This window comes from Impatiens glandulifera, chromosome 2, assembly GCF_907164915.1.
Source record: "Impatiens glandulifera chromosome 2, dImpGla2.1, whole genome shotgun sequence".
Classification (NCBI taxonomy): domain Eukaryota; kingdom Viridiplantae; phylum Streptophyta; class Magnoliopsida; order Ericales; family Balsaminaceae; genus Impatiens; species Impatiens glandulifera.
Window position 1 is genome coordinate 55,625,338 of NC_061863.1, and position 21,507 is coordinate 55,646,844.

General features: G+C 29.0%; 2 protein-coding genes across 2 annotated transcripts; both read right to left on the reverse strand.

Annotated features, from left to right (window-relative positions):
- Positions 1–8,706: 8,706 nt before the first annotated feature.
- On the reverse strand, positions 8,707–11,378 carry LOC124925522 (protein NRT1/ PTR FAMILY 5.10). Its single transcript, XM_047465545.1, has 4 exons — positions 11,126–11,378; positions 10,826–11,043; positions 10,130–10,671; positions 8,707–9,779 (listed from the first exon to the last, which is right to left on the reverse strand). The coding sequence occupies exons 1-4, from the start codon at positions 11,280–11,282 to the stop codon at positions 8,960–8,962; spliced, it is 1,737 nt and encodes a 578-aa protein (XP_047321501.1). The 5' UTR covers positions 11,283–11,378; the 3' UTR covers positions 8,707–8,959.
- Positions 11,379–11,923: 545 nt separating this feature from the next.
- LOC124924980 lies at positions 11,924–18,084 on the reverse strand. Its single transcript, XM_047464960.1, has 13 exons — positions 17,787–18,084; positions 17,624–17,721; positions 17,354–17,555; positions 16,938–17,264; positions 16,697–16,839; positions 16,417–16,617; positions 16,258–16,348; positions 15,920–16,088; positions 15,720–15,830; positions 15,524–15,620; positions 13,172–13,209; positions 13,075–13,085; positions 11,924–11,995 (listed from the first exon to the last, which is right to left on the reverse strand). Exons 1-13 carry the CDS (start codon positions 18,027–18,029, stop codon positions 11,924–11,926), a joined length of 1,803 nt encoding a protein of 600 aa, XP_047320916.1. The 5' UTR covers positions 18,030–18,084.
- Between the last annotated feature and the right edge of the window lie 3,423 nt (positions 18,085–21,507).

Below are 21,507 nucleotides of genomic sequence, written 5' to 3' on the forward strand. Positions count from 1 at the left end.
GATGACAATTATGGTTGCTTGAAAGGACAAACAATTCATAAGTCAATTTTAGAGCTGGTTTGATATCTGAATTGTCTTTTTTTTAAAAAATAATGATCTAATACAATATTGTTTATAAACTAAAATATCAAAATATTCTTACTTTAATTTAGAAATCAATCATTCATTCAAAATAAATTTGTAATAATTCATTCTAAAAATTTAGAAATCAATCAACCTTTTTATCAAATATTTTATTTATTTATTTTAAACTCATAAAATTCCAAAATTTTTAAAAAAAAAAAACATATCAAACAAACTCTAAAGCAAAAGGACAACAAAGTCACCTGTGGTTGTTGAAGATTCTTCTCAACTCTTTACTCTCCACCTTATAATTAAATCCTTGTTGTATTGATTTTTTAAAAATAATATCAAAATATTATTAATCAAAATATTCTTCATTATTTGAAAAAAAAAATTATATAATAATACCTTTTAAATTCATTTACCAAACAAATTATTTAAATAATCCCATTAATTATTAAAATAATTATATACTAAACAAGCTCTTATTAATCATTTGGTGTTGTATGACAATGTAGAACTAGTTTGAACATTGAACCCTCCAACTTTGTATTCCATTTTTTTAAATGGATGGTCTATTTTATTGTTTATCCACATCTAAACTTTACATCAAATTTTTTTATTTATATAATTTTTATATCTGATCAATTCATATCTTGCAACATTATTATCGATCTTTAATTATCCTATCCCAGATGTCTTACGAGTGTTTAACTCACGAGAATTAATTGCACTCTAAAGTAATTGCGGAATTTGGTATTCTAAAAAAAATATCTTGATTGTTACATTTTTAAATATCCAATATCCTTGTCAAATATTACCAGCTGCTATTCGCATGCATACGTCAATAACAAATAAAATAAGATGAATATAACACCACATTAAATTTGAAATATATATATAAAATAAGGAAGAATTTATTTTGGCAGTTGGGAGTTGGGGACAATTTTAATACCCATAACAGTTTGAAAATTTCCTCTTATAAGTATAAAGAATTCAATTAAAAAGGTAAATAGTGGTGAAATTTGTAGACCTAATTGTTATCAAGAATTGATTTTTATTCCAAAAAGAAATACAGTGTGCTTATTGTATTTATAAAAAAAATTACAATGATTTAAAAAATAATGTAAATATGTAAAATTAATATGATGTATATCTTGACCTAAAAAATCTTTAAACTAAATATAAAGACAAAAATATACTATAATTTAAATATAATTTAAAGCATGATTCATATAATGATTTAAATTACACTCCAAAACTCAAATATCTTATATCAAAAAAAAAAGAAAAAGAAATATTCATATATATCAAACAAGAATATGGACCTTTACAAAAAAAAAAAAAATAATAATAATGATACATGTCAAACAGCCCTTTATATTATATTTTAATTATTGAATACAAATAATTCAATTTCTGATAAAAAAACATCAATTTTTAAACAATTGATCCAAATATATTAATATATCAAACAATTCCAAATACTGAAGTATTTTAAAATAGAATGAATTATTAAGGTCCTACCTAGACACACAATATCAGTGTAATCATTAATGTCATGGGCACAATTGGATCATTTTAAATTCAAATAAATATTATTTGATTTACAAATAAAATAAAATTAAAGTTTAAATTAATTTATAAAATTGTGACTTAATTTTGAGAATTAAAAATTAAGTTGTATCACAAACTGGAAGATAGTCTAGAATGCCTGGACTTTTTTATGGCTTAATCTTTTATTATTTATTTTTATTTTTATTTTTATTTTTGTCAAATGTCATGAATCTTACTCATGATCATCAATCATACAACTCAATTTTTAAGAAAAATATTTGAAAAAATATTATGAAAAGAAATTTGGAATATCTTAAGCGGAAAATAAAAATATTTCACTTGCTATGTTTTAGGTTATAATAAAAATATATAATAAATTTATACTATATTTAAAATAAAGTTATTTAATCTAATTAGATTGGTGTTATGTTAATTTGTATTATGGCTCTAAGCTCAAAATTTTTTAAGTGTATATTTATAAAAATAAAATAAAAAATAAAGTGCTCAATTTCAAGAAAACATGAAATGTTGATGAATCTATAACTATGGTAAAATAACTTTTTTATTCATATATTGTAAAATAAATTAAAATTTTACACATAAGAAAATATTCAATTTTAATAGAATCATAATCATACTAAGACTATAATATATATAATAGTAACAAAAAATATATATAGCCTTCTTAAACTTATATATATATATATATATATATATATATATATATATATATATATATATATATATATATATATATATATATATCTTTTAAAAGATACTCTGTCTACAATTTAACACTTTTATAAACCTCTCAACATTAATATAAATAAATATTATTATTTTTAAGTGCCAGTAAGTCTTGAATTTCCTTAAAATATATTTATTCTTTCTTTTAATAGAAAAATAAAGATCTTGTTATTTAAAAAACAAATAATTATCTCATTTTATGATTAATTTTAATAAGTTTTCGATTGTTGTTGGAGACTCTGAATTTTCTTCTAATTTTTTTATTTGATAATTTATCTCAAAAGGATGAAAAATTCATTTATTAATTTAACCTGCCATATTCTTTTTTATAAATAATTTATCACGTGTTAATAAAAATGAAATGATTTTTAAATTTTACAAAAATAATTATTTATTTTTTCTCCCCACACATATTCACGATTTCGACCCTTTTAAGATATCGCAAAAACGATTTAATCTTTAAATATGAATAGTCAAATCTCATTTCGTTCAACCACTCGTGACTTCGAACAAACCGAAACAATTTTGAATTAGGTGTTGTTTATGAGAATGTAAGGACAAGTGATCTATGTTTGATATGTTTTTAATTGGAATTAAAATTAAAATTTTGTGAGTCTATATTATTTTATTGTTTTCTTATTAATTAAACTAAACTAAATTAAAATAAATTATTATTATAATTTAATAAAATTAAAATGTATATATTTTTAAACTTTAATTCTGCCCGTCTTAACTTAGGAATTATTTATAATTTTAATTCTAATTAAATTTTTTATTCTAATTTTAGAGAATAGTAGAACTACAATATTTATAACCTTAATCTATAATATTTAAAATAAGAATTCTTATAGCTTAAATTATATTGATGAATTACCCAATAATCACTTTTTATAACCCAAGAACAAATAAGTTTTTATTTAAATAAATGAAAGAAATGTTGAAGAAAATATAATATATATTTTTTGAATTAAAGGAGAATATAAAATGCAACCGCCATGATTCTGCGCTTAAACTCAAAGCGTTTTCAAATAAAATCGAACTCGTGATATTTTAATCTCTTAAGTCGACTCTTACCACTCTCGTATTATTTTCAAATTAAGAATATAATAGAAATGTATGAATATGCATAATATATGTCAACACTATTACAAAAATGTGTCGAATGATACTGCAACGGTCGTTTGGGACCCATTTGTCTCTTCTCTCTTTCCCGCTTTCCGTCTTTCAAGGGTTAAAGCATTCGCCAAAGCTTGTGACTTTCTTTAAACATATTTTTCTATTTTTCTTCAATTATTTAAATTAATTATCTACAATTGTTTTTATAAAATCAATGTAATCTTAAGTTCTTAACATAACACAAATAAAAAAGTTTATAATATTAATGTAAGTCTTGTTTTATTATTTGTGTAAAATGAGGTTTCAACTTTCAACATAATTAACACAAATAAAAAATAGAATTATTGATTTGAATATCTCAATCAATTAGTTAATGTCTAGATATATTCTATATAAAGCCTTTTAAAGTTTAAACTATAAGTTGATGTCTAGGTATACTTTATTTCTACTTATAGGCTCTCTTTTCCACTTAATTATTACTTTATATTTTACAAATTAATTAGTTACTATTATTTTTACCCCATCTAAAATAAAAGTAATATCAATCTAAATACGGAAAATTGAATTCAACTGATTGTGTGGAATGTGAGTCATGAACCACAAAAAGAGACATGTAATATGAGGTTCCTGGACAACTTTTCTTTATGTCTATATAATTCTTTTATTTTATTATATTTGTAATTACCAGTTCAATATTTTCTTAATTATTATCAATTTTATAATATACTAAGAGTTTTGTGTGTTACAAGTATATATATATTGTATAACAACTAGGTAAGAAAAACAAATTCTCAAACCGTCTATTGAACGATTTGATATTTTAATGTATCACTCTAATTATTGTATTTATTATTGTCTTCATTGTTTCTCTTCTCTTCTCATATATATTTATATTTGTGAACCCGTTTTTACGGAAAAAGAAGTTTACAAGTTTCATAGTGATGTGAATTACGCTTGAAAAAGACCCGACAAAAAGGATTAATACGGGAGTTGTTTTGATGATTTTTAGTGATATTTGAATAACTTATTACAAAAAAATGATGGGTTTTCGCCATTTAGTTACGATTTTTACGACTAGATAATGAAATGAGTTTTTATCATTTTCAAAAACTACAAAAACTTGGTAAGAGATTTGTTTCCTACACAACAATATATACAAGAATATAAAACCTTGATTGTTCCAATTAAGCAACAAAAATGGAGCTGTCAACATTGATTGTTCCAAGCAACAAATTAAGTTGGAGCTGGCAACCTTAATTGTAATTTCAAGCAACAAATTAATATTTAGTTGGATCTGGCAATGGATATATATAAAACTATATATATTTCATTAACTGCAAGTTGTCATGATATGGTATTAATCATTCGTTCATACCCACCAACAATTTATATATATATAAATAAGAATTATGAAAGTCATCATCAAATCTTAATTTGGCTTATTTAATTAATTTGTTGTATTATATAATATGTATATACAGGTAGTATTAATCCTCTGCATTTGGATGTTTAATAATTGGCAATATTGTAGTATTGATTAATTTATGGGATTAAGGGTTATATATATATAGTTTGATTCAACTTATAAACTTAAATGTTAGAATAACGTTAGCAAATAGATAAAATGAAACATATTTGAGCGTTTATCGAATAAATCAGAACAAATAACAATGATAAGATAGAGTTATTGACGTTACGAATAGATTAATGATGATTAATAATTGCTTCAACTTTAATTTGGTGCATGCCAAGAGATTATTCCCCTCTTTTTTCTTTGTGATGGCCTGGTACATGGCTGTCAAAACCTACTTTTTTTTTTCTTTATTTGCCTTCTGTCCATGTTTGTACAAGGATTTTCCTATTTTATCAGAATTGGTGACATTCTAATTGTGCTACAATAATAATGTCTGGTCATGATGACCAATATATAAATGCATGCAAGGTAAGCCAAATGTGCTACCAATCATATACATATATAAAATGCTAGTTTGATTCATCGTTTTCGTATTAGTTTATTCACTAAACGCTCAAGTTGATTTGAAACACTAACGTTGTGTGTTTTTATATTTTTAATCGTTACAACTTAATTTTTTGTTTGTTAAACGCTTAAAGAGTATATATGTTTGATTTTTATTTTTCATGATAGTATATTCCCCTAAAACTTAATTAAGTGAGATTTCTTATATCTATTTCTTTTTTTGGTTTAGGCGTCTTCTTCATCAGGAGAATGTTCTCAAAATTTTGAAAGGTTAGCACCAATATTCAATCACGTGGAGAAATTATTGAGAAAAATAATATATAAGTAATTAGTCAGTGATTCTAATTAACTAAAATAAAATAAACAAAATTCACAGTAACATGAATTATGCAAACAAAAAGTAGGCATACAAATTACAATCAATAGCTGCTCAAAGGTAGTGATTTTTTTTTTTCATTTTATATATTTAAATTAAATTAATAAAAGTGATTTATTCTAATATGTTAAATATTTTTGAATTCAAAGTTTAAATATGGCAGCTTTCATGTGATCCTGTGGTGGGCCCAGCCTAACAAGGATAGTGAAAATACTCAGAACTCTGGTAATCATGATCATTGGTGTTTTCGAGGTTTTGAAACTAAGGTCTGGTTGTATATATTAAATTATTATTAATATATAATAATAATAAAATAATTTATTTATTTTTTAAATAAAGAATATTTTAATGTTTGATTAATAGAGTGAGTAACGTAAATAAATAAATAAAAAAAGAAAAAGAAGTAAAATGATATTTAATTAAGTTGAATTTTTGATGAAAATTATTTTTTTATTAAAATTAGTTGGTATGAAGAGTATAGTTGGATTGGACACAGATATTTTAAAATTAGTTTTTATTTTTTTTTGAAATTACTATTTTTTAGACAATTATTTTTATTACTATTATTTACAATATTTATATAACCCTCTTGTTTCTACGTACTCATAATTTTATTAAATAATGCCTATATCTCTTTTAATTGTGAACTTTCATTATCATTAAGACTAAGATGCATACTATATAATAATAAAAAATTAGATATACCATTTTGACTAAGCATATTAAATAAAAATTAATTTAAAAAAAAATTAATTCTTAATAAATGAAAAACAAATTTTCAAATTTTCTATATTAATTCTTATGTGAAACTAAAAAAAGAAAATTAAGACAATCCTTAACATTAGAAGAAACAACTTAAAGATATTAGACTCATTTCAAAGAATTAACAAAATAAAAAATTTATAATTTGAAAATAAAATAAATTGTACATAAACATTAATATGTTGGGTTTTGGATAAGCATCCAGATGGCATTTAGCCGTTTTCAAATTGGGCCTCACAAGTCTTGATAATGTTTAAAATATATTCAAATAATTGATATGCACAAGGGTGAAACACATTTCTCATGAGCATCCAAATGTTCAATACAAAAGTAATGAATCATGGTAACTTATAAAGTGAGTGTATTTACAAACTAGAGTGGTGGGGGGATACTTACAAAATTTCTTATGAACTTTGTCAATCTTTAAATAATTTCCAAGATTCTTCTTATAGTAAATCTTTTAGATCATATATCCTTGGTGGGTCATTGAAATCTTATTTTTAGGTCATGTTATAATAATGGAATTATTCTATTTTGAAATTTCCTAGTGTGATCATCCTATATATAGGAGTGGGTTATCTATTATATATAAAGCATTATCTTCATTCCTTGGTGAACTCCATTACCATGAAAGAAACTCCTATTTACTACCTTTATTATTATGTTTTTATGTTTTTTTATCACATATTTTAAAAACTAATGAAGTTTGTTCTAAGAATAAAATCAAAATAATGAGTTTGTCCCATGTTCAAAGAGCATACCAAAATGAAGTGTTTTTACATAACATTTTTTTTGTGAATTCAAACAAGGGATAACAATTAATGAATGCCTTTAAGAGGCCTCTGGCATGAATATGCATAACTTTAAAGTTGTTCATTTAATTAGATGTGAATTGGCATTGAATTCAAAAGTAAATTGAAAGGCTTTTTAACCTCTGGTTGCCATTAAAACAAAAAGGATATGATCAGGCAGTAAATTGACTTTATTCCTTGATTGTTCAAGGACAATGAATGCCTCAATTTCATTTGCAAATAATTGACAATTGAATGCCATTAAAGCATGATTTTTGATTCATTTGGCAGTTTTTTATGCTTTTGTAGGAAACATTGAATGTTTAAAATATTCTACATTTGAAAGCAATTCCGACACAAAGATTCCTAAATTTGGAAAACTTTCATTCAATATTTGTCTATTTGTTTCCCAATGATAAAAATTATAGCAATTTCGTGCGGTAATGAAACCTATTACATGATTCGGTGTAGCTTGAGAGACAACCGCTCATTGGAATTGTTTTAAGGGAAGTGTACTCAAAACAGAAGCCTCGGGTCACACTCTTTTGCTCAGTGATTAGGTTTTATCCTAGTTCATTTTGCATGCAAATTTCTGTAATTTCGAGACAAAACTACAACAAATATGTAACACTTCTTACATAGTTTTTGATCTATCTCTAGATTTTATACATACCATTTGTAATTATAATTACACATAGTGAATACAACAGTATTCTTCCTCTTCACACTCACTACTGTCATTTCGAACATTCAACTTGGTATCAGAGTTTTCCAAGAGAAACCTCTATTAAATGATCTTTGATAAACCTGACCAAAATTACTAAAATGTCATTTCTCAATCAATCTATCATTCTCAGACTCAACCAAAGAGAATTATGTTCTATTGTGTCCCCATCCTAAAAGGATGTGATCTCTTCGAATTTATGACGTGCTATCCTAAATGGATGTGACCTCCAATTTGTAGGCTCATCCTTTCAGGATGGGGACGCCATTCAACATAGTTTCCTTTAGTCGAGTTTTAGAATAATAGAGTGATTGAGGAATGACATTCCTCTATTTTGGGTCAGGTTTTTCATAGATTGATTAATAGAGGTTTCTCTTGGAAAACTCTGATACCATGTTGAAGGTTTTTAAATGGAAGTAGTAAGCGTGGAGAACACTGTTGTATTCACTGTGTGTGGTCAGAATTACAAATGGTAATATAAATATTCTCATACAAATGGTAAAACAATTATACAAAGCTCAGTTCTAGAAGACTATAAATTGGAAAAACTTCTCATAAGAAGAAGGCTACTGCACCAACTTACCAAAAGAACTAACAAAACAGACTACATTTTATTCATCTTAATTCGAGACGATGCCTCCCACAAAGTATTCTATAAATATCTACACTTTCAAGCACAATTCGGCTATAAATTTGGTGTAAGAACGTTTTTTTCCTTCACACAGTAGACCAGACACAAATAAGAGAATAATTGACAGATTAACTTCCAATCCAAACATAATAATAACAACAACAAAAATACTTAAAGCAGTTGATATACAAGTTACCTGATACAATCAGCGATTTCAGCTTGCACTTCTTCGAATGTAAATGTAATGCCTGGCAGAATACACATAAGCTATAAAGGAAAACGTGCTAAACCCAGCCAATAGCCAATAGAAGTAGTCCAAGTGTCCCCGGTTCAAATTATTCGAAAACCAACTGTCCTGCCCATCTCTTCCAGTAGTCTTCTCAACAACAGAAATAAGAAGGCTGCTCAGCAAACTCCCCACTCCAAAGATGCTAAGATAAAGAGATAAACCGACGCTCTTCAGTTCACTCGGTACTTGATCATAGAAAAACTCTTGTAAACCGACCATAGTGAACACATCAGAAATTCCAAACAACACATATTGCGGTACTAACCACCAAATGCTCATTGGAACAGTTTCCTTCGGTTTGTCAATAAGACCATATTGAAAAGCGATCAATAGCCTCTTTCTCTCCACTATAGCGGCAATTATCATGGAAGTGATGGATAAGAAGATCCCTGTTCCAATCCTTTGGAGCATGGTTATACCAGAGAGCCTTCCGGTTATAGTTCTTGTTATGGGAACAAATATTTTGTCGTAGATGGGGATGAAGATGACAATTGACAGGCTTATGAAGGATTGGATGGAAGCAGCTGGTATGTTGAAGCTTGGACCAATTGATCTATCCATTGTAACGCCTTGTTTTGTGAAAAGCGTTGAGGATTGCGAGAATACAATGGCGTATGCAAGACATGTGGCCCATATTGGAAGAAGACTAAGGATTGACTTCGCCTCTTCTACTTCGTAGATGCTGAATGTGTTCTCAACTTTGTTTGAACCATCTGGTGGTGCTAGCAACGCTTTGTTAACAAACCTGTGAGGTGGTGATCCAATTAGTAGTGAACAAGTAGAAGTTTTTTAGCTTATATCATGTATATTTTCTCTATTTGAACCACCCAAGAGCCCCATTTGAAAACACTTTTTGATTCTGGATCTGGATCCAGATCAGAAACCGCCAATAAATTTTTTAATTTGCGACTGTTCAAGTTTTGTTTCCAAGCATGATCTCATCTCCATCCATATCCAGATGAGGTATCTGACAGGAAAAAGTGTTTCCAATGACTTTCAAAGTTAGGAGACTATAAAATTTGTTGTAATGACATGCCCATTTCTTCTTTATTGTTCATTGCCAACTCAAATTAAACAGTATAATTGTCCACTTACCTGAATTTCTGAGAACCCTGGTATGGTAGAAGTCCTTGAGCCTCTTCTTCATTAGTTATTTCTGAAGATTTAGTTCGCCAATTCCTTGCTGCCGTGACGAATACCCGAGTAATTCTACCCAAGGAACTTCTTTCATCAGTTCTGGTACCAAACCTGTATGTGCTTGTCCCGAGCAAAAATATTACAAGTGCACAGATAATTACAATACAGGGGATTCCAAACCCAAGACCCCAATTCATGTTGTCCTGTATATAGTTCATAATCACAAGGGTTACCATAGTCCCCCCACACATACAAAAATACCACCAGTTGAAGAAAGAGCTTTTTTCCTTGCATTCTTTAGGATCTTGTGCATCAAACTGATCAGCCCCAAAAGCTTGGACACAAGGCTTGTGAGCTCCTTGTGCAACAGCTACCAGGTATAATGAAAAGAAGAAAAAGATAACTTGAACTAGTGGAGGGGAACAAGAACTCGACGAAGTTCCACAATCTGAAAAGCCAATGGATGATAGAACAGCGGAGAGGGATAACAGTCCTAGTGCCTATTAAAGATGTTAATGAAAATGAAATTAAAATTGAGCAAAACAACACAGTGCATGAAATTACCATATGCATAACAACTGCCTATAATACTACACTAAGTTCAGTTTCCATGTGTGATGTATGAGAAATATGACAAGAAAAAGGAGAAACAACCAAGATGTATAGACAGGAAGCTATGATAATCGTGCGGTAACGTCCGAGATATGAATCAGCAACAAAAGCTCCAAGGAGCGGTAACAAAGAAGCAATTCCTGACCACGCATTCACGTTTACTGCAGCAGTCGCTGTTGACTGACCTAGCGGACCGGTCAGGTAACTTATTAAGTTGGAGCTTACTCCGTAATAAGCAAATCTCTCGCCAACTTCCACTCCTGAATTACAGTGAAATCGCCAACAGCAGTTTCAATTCTTTTCACAAGTGACAAGATAATTAAGGTAGGTGATTGCGTGTACCTATAATAAAGGATGCGGATCTCCATCCACCGAACTTTGATCTTTGGACTGGACGGCCTTTGTAGTCTGCAACTCCTTCAACGATGTCTGCAGTACTTAGAAGTGGAGCTTCGGATTCGGAAGCGTGATCGGCGGAGGTTGAAGAAGGATCAACCATTTTTGCACTGGATAGATTGAAGATTCGAGCAAAGCTCACATGGAATCTATCTATCTGGATTCTGGACTGGAGCGACGGAGAAAAGTGAATTTGATTTTTACATTATTGGCTTTAAGTTGACTCGTAGATTTCCTTTTTGACGTTTATCTTTTACTTTATACTTTTTCAAATAATTATATATATCTTCTCTTTTTTCTAACTATTAAATCATTCAATTTAATAATAAAAATATAATAATTTAACTAATTAAAAATTATATATATTTTTTATTATTGTGACTAGCTAGTTATGGGTTATTTATTTTAGAAAGAAAAAGTTAATTATAGTGATTTTAAATAACTTAATATTGATCATTGTTACATATTATTTGTAGAGACGGCACATATGACTTATTATGGGAAAAGTTTTGCGATTCTAAATTGTCTTCAAAAAATCTTGTTTTTTTTGGATGGAGTGTTATGCATGGAGGGATTTTGACTGACGATAGATTAATGAAGAAAATGTGCATTATGATTAATCGTTGTAGAATGTATTTTGAAGAGATTGAGACGACACCTTAATTGATTTTGCATTGCAAAGGAGTGACTGCGGTTTGGAGTTTATTTTGGAATATGATTGACATTGAATGAGTGATGTTTGAATCAATCGTTGATTGTTGGAAAGTCTAGATAGAAATCGCAAGCTCGATCGAATTGAGTCGATGGGTTTTCATCCTGATTATTTTTTGGTGAACTAATTGACTTGAATAAATCGTAGAACGTTTAATGACCGCAGTCAACTGAATCGTTAACTCTATAACGCTATTATTATGACGATTGGAGAGATCTTTTCTAGAAAAACTGGTGAAAACGATCGGTGTATTGATGTTTTTAAAGATCTCCGAGCTCGTTAAAATTTGATTTTTTTATGTAGGATGCTTGTTCGTTTATTTTATTTTTGTTTATGTTTTATTTTTAAGGTTTAGAAAAACATTATTAAACATTAACATTTTTTATTTTATTATAAGACTTTTATCTGATGATATATATATATATATATATATATATATATATATATATATATATATATATATATATATAAAATGATGCTTAATTTTGAAAGTGTCCGGATTGTCGGGTTGAGAATTGTAGTTAATTTGGAATCTAGATATTATGTAGGAGTAAATGAATATTTGGGTCGGATTATGGGTTGACCCGCCCAAAAACTTAAAACGGTTAAAAATAAAATTAAAAATGCTATAAGTATGTTTCGAACTCGCAACCTAACAAAAAAACAAGTACAACTTGATATGATCGGTGTAATCAAAAGAGACAGGGGTTTAACTATTGTTGACAACTTCTTGCACAAACGATTTGATAGAAATCCCGTTAGAGATTTATATCACCTTCTATTCTTCACAAACTCTTGAACGATTCAAGTGCGAAAACGTTTGCTTGGGTTTGAAGCTAAGAACGAATGAAATAATGAAGGAAAAAATGTAAAAGACACAGCGGGTTATTTATGGATGTTCGGAGCAAAACTCTCCTACGTCACCCATTCTTCCAACCACCAGAAAGATTCAATATACTTTTTCTTTGAATCAAATACAGTTTCAGTGCTAGCTAACTGTTGAACAGAACAGACTCTATTCAACTTACAGAAGGGTTAAGAATATCACTCAGCTAGACAGTGTTTTGATTCTCTCTCTCTTGATGTACAAAACTCAGTAAGTAAGCAATTCGTAAGATAGTCTGTAAGTCCGGCAGCTCGTCCGTTGTCCTTGAAGATCTTTAAATAGAGAACATGTACCAACGGTCGAATCTTCTACATGGAAACGTGGCAAACACCCATTGTAAGCCTCCATAGTAAATAAGTACAACAGACTTTGTGCACAAAGATCGTGGCCGTACCAATCTGGTAGTGTGTCGAATATTCTTCTAGAATTGTCCTGCAAAGAACAAGTAGTGGAAAGAATATTTACTTACGTGACATTTATTCATTGGATGTAACTGACTATCGTACTGATCTGCACGGATGAGTGGAGCAGAAGTAACGTACAACTAGTTGATCGTGAGTAGACGAATGTTAACTTCAAGCAACTGCTGAAGCGATGCATTAGACGTGCTTCATTAGACTGTCAAGTCTAACAAAGTTAGACGCCCACGTCTAATAGCAGGATCCATTAGATCACCAAGTCTAGTGGAGTTAGACGGCACGTCTAACTACGGGTCACTTCAAACTAGTCTGAAGGAGTTAGACTCCCTGCATCTAACTTTCAATCGTTAGACTGCACGTTTAACTACGTATTTGTTAGACTGCACGTCTAACTACGTATCTGTTAGACTGCACGTCTAACTACGTATCTGTTAAACTGCACGTCTAACTACGTATCTGTTAGACAACACGTCTAAATACGTATCTGTTAGACTACACGTCTAACTACGTATATGTTAGACTGCACGTCTAACTGACAGCGCGTCTAATAACTAACATGTCTAATGAGCCTAATACAAGCTAAGTTTAACTTAGCACGTTTTGATGCACCTGAACAGAAACAATTAGACGGCTTAGTTTCATTTTTATTTAAGTTTTACACAAGTTTATCATCAAAATACCGTTAGTCAAAATAATTTGACGCAACACAACTCTTTAACCAACTAGGCTAATAACATTTTATATTTTAAATTCAACACCAAATTTGAACGCGGGACGTTGTAACAATATATTTTTATCTGTGTATCGCACGAAAATTTTCTTAATTTTATGAATTATTATACAAATTTTAGTATAATTTTAATTTCACACGCTGCCGACATAATTTAAGAAAACAAAAAATATAAATTTTTAAATATATATGTGGTATTTTTAAATGTATATTATGGATATTAAATTTAACTACCTTTCAATGACAGGTTTGCATGATTCATCTGATAAACATGCATAACTTCGTCTGATAAACATGCATAACTTCATCTGATAAATGTCCAATAAACATTTATGACTATTTTTTAGAGAATATTTTTTCTAATAATAAGAACAGGAAGATGAAGTATATAAATACCCAAATAAGTGAACATCTAGCCACTTAATTTTTGCTTTCTTAAGATACTTTTATTTTCTGATATGTTCTTTTTTCTAATTCATTATTTCTGAATACATGTAAAAATGTTTTATGTAATAAATAAACAATATTGTGAGATTTATTGTTGATGACTTCAAGAGCTTGATAATAATTTCAGCAAAAGAATTTTATTGGAAAATGTTAGATATATATTTGATATTAGATATAAATTGTAAAGATATAAATGATAAAATATTTTTAATGTAATATTTTATATTATATTTTATGGTCATAAGAAATATTTATTATTAGTTAGTTTTTAATAAAAACAATTTTATAATAAATTAAATTTATTTCAAATATATTTGGAATTAAATATTATATTAATTATATTTAGAGTTATAACTTAATAAATATTAAAATTGTGATTAAAGAATGAGAAATGATTGGAGAAAGAATTTTAGAGATTTTTTCTTCCTTCACATTTTTTTTTTCTTAAAAATTAATAATTAATTCAATATATTATAGTCTAACAATTTCAATCCTGGCTTCTTTTGAAGCGTTCAATTATAATCAAACCAATCAAATAAAATATAATAATAATCTAAATATAATTAAGGAAAAAATATGTCTTATTAAATTAACAAAAATATAGAAGGAAGATTCTGGAATATTCTCATAGACTTTCTGATATAACACTACCTATTGCAAAAAATCTATTATATGTCTATTAAAATAAGAACCAAACTATATTATGATAAATAATATATATAACCAAAAATAGTTACAAAAGTATAAGTATACTTAAAGAGAAAAACTCTTCGACTTACACCGAAAACATCTTAAGTTAAAGTTAATGCATAAAATGCTGTAGAGAGATCTTTTCCAAACAGGAAAAGAAATATATATAAAAATAATTCTTCATTCCATTTCCTAACCAAGCACAAGGTATAGATTATAATATGTTGCTATTATATATTATTATTCCTTCATTGCTGTTACAACAACTTTTCTTTCATTCTCCCTGCAAAAACATATCAATATAATAATCATGTTTATATTATATTTAGTAAATAATTTTATTTTAAAATGTCACAAATTAATTATTGATATCAATTTTGGTTTCATAAATCATCTCTACACCATTTATACAGTTCTTTGATGTGATAAAAAAATAAACTCGTAAATGTAATTCACTTACTTGAATGATATGTATTTCTTAACCTTGTCCATTTGCTCCCCTTCTTCATAAGTAAACCATTTTTCATGAACATCTAATTCATCTAGGAGACTTACTTCTACATATAGTCCAAGAAAACAAAATCAGAATTCATAATTAAGCTCAGAACCCTTGTGTAATTCAATGATAAAAGATAAATATTAAAAAAGTAAAAAACCTTGAAGTATAATATTTGACTCATTGCCACAACCCTTCAATCTCCAAAATATAAGTCCCTCATTATCCATGAAGACAGGCTTTCTCCTAACAGAACTACAATGTTGTTTTTCTGTCATAAAAAAATAGTCATTTGGTAAACTAGTAAAAGGACTTATATATTATATATTGAATTATATGATAGGCAAAAGGATTAATCACCTGAACATAGCAATTTTTTTGCTTCCAATATCTCAGCACGAACTTGGTCTGTTTGCACTTTAAATTGTGAGATGATGGTTGTATGTTCAGAAACTGAAAGAGGAACACCATTTTTCGCATTGATCGCTTCAGCCAACTCATCTTTCATCTTCTGCTTCAATTGTTTCTCCTATACAAATAACATTTTATATTAAACACATTGATCTCTAATGCAAAACTCCAAGAGCATCTTGTTTGATGTAGGATAATCTGAAGAAAAAAGTGAACTATTTGAGGGTATTTGAATTAAATGATCTAATATTTAAGGATTATTTGAATAATTACAGTTTTATAACTACCTTTTGTTTCGCAGCAGCAATTTTTTCTTTTGTTTCCTTCACCTCCTCATTGCATTTCAATTGCTGTTCTTCCATCCAATTTCTTACCTTGCTGCAAGAGAATATGATATGAATCTGAGTTGATGAGGGATATATAAATGCAGAATATTTTTAACTTACCTGGTGCAAAGAACTTCATCACACACAAAGTTTACAAGAGTAAGCCTTTCTACGGAGTTTAAACTTTTGAAACTGTCAACTCCCCCGTCAAATTGATCAAATTTCAATTTCCCTGGTAGAAATGTTGAAGTAGAGATACATCTGTGTAGTGCAAGCAGCCATGATGTTTTGTGGCTTAGTCTATGATTTATCACATTAGATCTGATATAAGAATACACAAGCAATTCGTAAGAAATTATTTAATCTCTCCCCCAAGTCTGTTTCTGCTTAGATACTTTACCTCTCTCCCGAGTCTGTGTCTATCAGGGTTAATAAACGAACAAGAAACTGGGCTACTGGAGAAGAACGTCCTATACATCCACCGCCCCCACGAATTAGTTCGCGCAAGATGTATTCAGACTCATCTTTCTTCAGTTCAAGAATCTACCAAAGTCATAAACAAAAAATAAATGTCTTAGCAAAGCTAATAAATACCTATCAGTTCATTTCTATATATTTGATGAAAATTTAGCCCAGTTTACCTCTTTAAAAGCAGCACAAAATTCTAATAACTGCAATGCATGACCAATTTCTTCAGGTTGCAGTTCAATGTTAGCTACAGATTTCAATTCAGATCCTTGAGGCAGCAGGGGAATTTCAGCAACACTCGAGGAACTAATAGAAATCTTGGAATTGTCATCATGGCATTCATCTTTATGTATTCCCTCATTGCCTTTTGTGCTCTTCCTTTTCCTTTTCTTTGATATAAGAACTCCATTATCTATCACATCTCCCTCTTTCACCTTCTTAATGTTTTCCTCAAGACCAGAATTTTCCTTTCCTTTTCTTTTTATTCCACAAGTAGATTCCTGTAAATCAAAACAAACCATTGATGAAACATTTCACAAATAACAAGCTTGAGACGCAACAGAGTAAAGAGCATCAAACGAGGAACTACCTTTAGCAATTGAACATCAGAACCATTGACAATAAGCATCTCTGAAACAGATGCAAAGCCAATTGATTTTGCAGTATGTGTAAGTATCCCAGTTGGTTGTTGCCCGTTTTTCTTCCTGCAAAAACTGCAATTACAAATACCCCTGCACCTAGGACAAACCCACTCCTTTAAAGCTTCAACTTCCTCAGTTTTCTCTCCATATCTAATTACAGAACAAGATTAGTGAGTGAATTGAAATAACCCAATTTTGCAAATCAAATAAGAACTAACCTATTGAGAAGGCACTTATGGCAATATTTCACGTTGCATTGTTTTTCCTTTTCCTCATTCTTACAAGATGCCACAATATCCATTGTCTTTTGCCGGCACTGCAAAGAAACATGGTTCAGCGCTATAAAACATGGAGAAACAAATAAAATTATGTTTGACGAACCTGATGACAAGTCTTGCCATTCTGAGAATCATAAATACGACTTCCGACAACACGAACGCCAGGACACCCATTTCGCTTCTTCTTCTTCTCCGGCGCGAGCGCGGGTGCTGGTGAAGTCGATGAGGTATGTCTTTCAGGTAGATTCGAACATATCTCATCAGCTTTGTTACTATTACCTTGAACCTTTACTTCCGAATCAGACAAAGGCTGTTGTTTTGAAACAGATGTTGAAGAAACGTCCATGGCTGATCGATTGTACAGTTGAAAATGCGAAAATCTAAAGAGTCGAAGAGAGAAGATCTGCAGTTCTACACTTCTACACTTCTACACTTCTACCGGTTCTTTTTATAGTGGGGAAGAAAAGCTCAATAGAATATCAATAGCGGGAATTCAAAAAGTTTGAAATGAAAATTGTTGTAATGATTGAATTATATGGAAATTGAAATTATCAAGAACTTGAAGATTGTAACTTTAGGAAATATAATTTATGACCGTTTTATTGGCTTTCATATTAATTTTACACACTCAATTAGCTATTTAATATTTTTAAAGTATTTATTATAATAAACGGTAAGATATCTAAGATCTTGGTTGAGGAAAGAGTTTTTTGAGTTTTGTAAAAAAAAAAAACCTTGTGTGATAAAAAATAGGAAAAATTAGGCTTTTAAAATTTGATGACTAATTTGCTTTTTGACTTTAGAGGTTATGGTATAAGTGAGAGAATGATGGTTTAGAGAGGGAATAAAATAAAAGGATAATTTTGATATTTAAATGATAAAATTATTTGATTTGATGATTGATAAGTTGTTTGGATTTTGGGATAAAAACTGAGTTTTATCCCAAAAACTCTTTCATCAAGTTAAATTTTAAAAAGTTAATTAATTTGTTAAGTTAAAATTTACTAGCTAAATGTATAATAATATTTAGTATAATCATTTAAAATGATATTTTTAAAGATAAAAAATATATATATACAGAATTAATTTTTAAATCATTAAAATATATTTAAAAATATATATAGTTTAAAAATAATATAACTTTATTTGTAAACATTTTATTATTATTATTATATTAATCATTTTTATAAAATTCATATTATTATCAAATATTTATTATTAATGTTATTAATAATAATTAAAATTAATAAAATATTTGAAATCATTTTATTATTAAATATTTAAAAACTAATATTAGTAATGATACTATAATTCAAATTAATTAATTGAGTTAAATTAGATATTAAAGATATATGAACAACTTTCAAATTTTACATAAAGTATAATCATTAACTAAGTTGAATCATGTCATGTTAAGGTTGAGTTGTGACTACTTAATAATTTTTTAAAATATTTTTAACTAATTGACTTTTCAAAATTTATTAATATCTCATCATTTACTTTATAATTAATTGTTTGATAACTAGTATAGTTTCTTTATAATAAACAGATATAAGTTTGAAATTATATTACAAATTTCATATAAATTTAAAATTTATCTTGACTCATTTAATTAATATAAACTTTTATTTTGATATAAAAACTTAATATTTGTGTTTTAAAAATATATATTTTATTTCGTGTTTAAAAAAAATATTAAAAATAAAGTTAACCGACGGTTTCGTATTGACCAATGACAATGCATAGATTGAGAAGTGTCATAAACAAATTCATAGACTCAATGAAAGCAAATGAGATCTCTTGTCTAAATACCCTCTCTGCGCATGTGGTCTCGGAAGTCTCTGAGAAGTCACGAGCATGGATGATATTTGGGCACAAAAGAAAGACATAAAAATGTGATTAAAAAAAAAATAAGACAATAATCTTGAACACACATATATTCGTAAGTAATTTTGATTCTCAAATTCAAGTTCAACATAACTCCTACAAAATGATATAAATTATAATTATCCAACATTAGAGATTACACAAAATTTGGTCGGAAATAAACAATACACATGATAAATGTATATTTCCTAAACCCTCGACAAATCAATTATCAATCACAATTAACCTCTAATCTCGTGACATTATGATCATTTGTTACCGGACTTTTATCATTCGACAAACCAACAATCAATTCCAATTGACCTCTAATTTCGTGACCTTATTACTTTCACACGTATCTTATCTATCGCCAAACCAGCCATCAATCCCAATGAACCTCTTCATCTTGAGACATCACACTTTCACACTTCTCTCTTATCTTTGGAAAATCAACCACCGACCTGAATCGACGTCTTATCCCTCGACAAACTAACCACTAATTCCAATGTTACCGACCTCTTACTCATTAGTAAACCAATTACCAATCCCAATTGACCTCTCATCTCATAACCTCACACTTTCACACGTACATGTCTCTGATCCTTCGGCAAACCAATCACCAATCTTAGTCGACCTCTAATCTCATGACTTTATGATCATTTGTTACTGACATTCCTTGGCAAACCAACCACTAATCCTAATGTTACCGGCCTCTTATCACTCGTCAAACTAAAAACGAATTCAAATCACACTTTCACATGCCTCTTATTCTCGGCAACCGAACCACCAATCTCAATTACACTTTCACACACCTCTTATCCCTCGGTAAACCAACCACCAATCTTAATCGACATCTAATCCCGTCAACTCATGATCATTTATTACTGGTCTCTTATCCTTTGGCAAACCAAATCTCAATCACACTTTCACAAGTCTTATACTTCAACAAACCAACCATCAATCTCAATCACACTTACACACGTCTTTTATCACTCGGTAAACCAACCACCAATTTTAATTGACCTCTAATCTCGTCACCTCATGATCATTTATTACCGATCTCTTATCCTTTGGAAAATCACATCTCAATCACACTTTCACAAGTCTTATCCTTTAACAAACCAACCATTCATCTCAATCACACTTACACACGACTCTTATCCATCGGTAAACCTATCATCAATTTCAATCATATTTTCACATGCGTCTTATTCCTCGGAAAACCAACCACCAATCTTAATCACATTTTTAAACGCCTCTTATTCCTTAGAAAATCAATCATCAATCTCAATCACAGTTTTACATGTCTCTTATCCTTCAACAAATCAACCACCAATCTCAATCGACTTTTAATCTTGTGACATCACAATCATTTGTTACTAATCTCTTATCCCTCAGCAAACTATATCTCAATCACACTTTCACACGTCTCTTATCCTTCAACAAACCAACTGCCAATTTCAATCGACCTCTAATCTTGTGACCTCATGATCCATTGTTACCGATCTCTTATCCCCAGCAAAGCACATCTCAATCACACTTTCATACGTCTTATCCCTATGAAAATAAACCACCAATCTCAATCGACATTTAACTTCGTGACCTCACACTTTGGTCAATCAAATATTTGATTCATATTTTTTAACCACTCTCATTTGTTACTGATTTATTATCCCTCGGAAAACCACACTCCAATCATATTTGATTATAGGATTGCACTTGTTTTTGTTAGGTTACAAATTTGAAACATACATATAATATTTTTTATTTTATTTTTAACCGTTTCATGTTTGTGTGCGAGTCAACCCACAATCCGGCTCAAATATTCATTTACTCTCACATGTATATATATAAATTAACCGGAACTCTCGATCCAATAAACCAAACAAATTCAAATTCAAATGAATAAACTATTTACTCTTTTAACTCTTTAACAATGAAGTATAAATACCCAAATA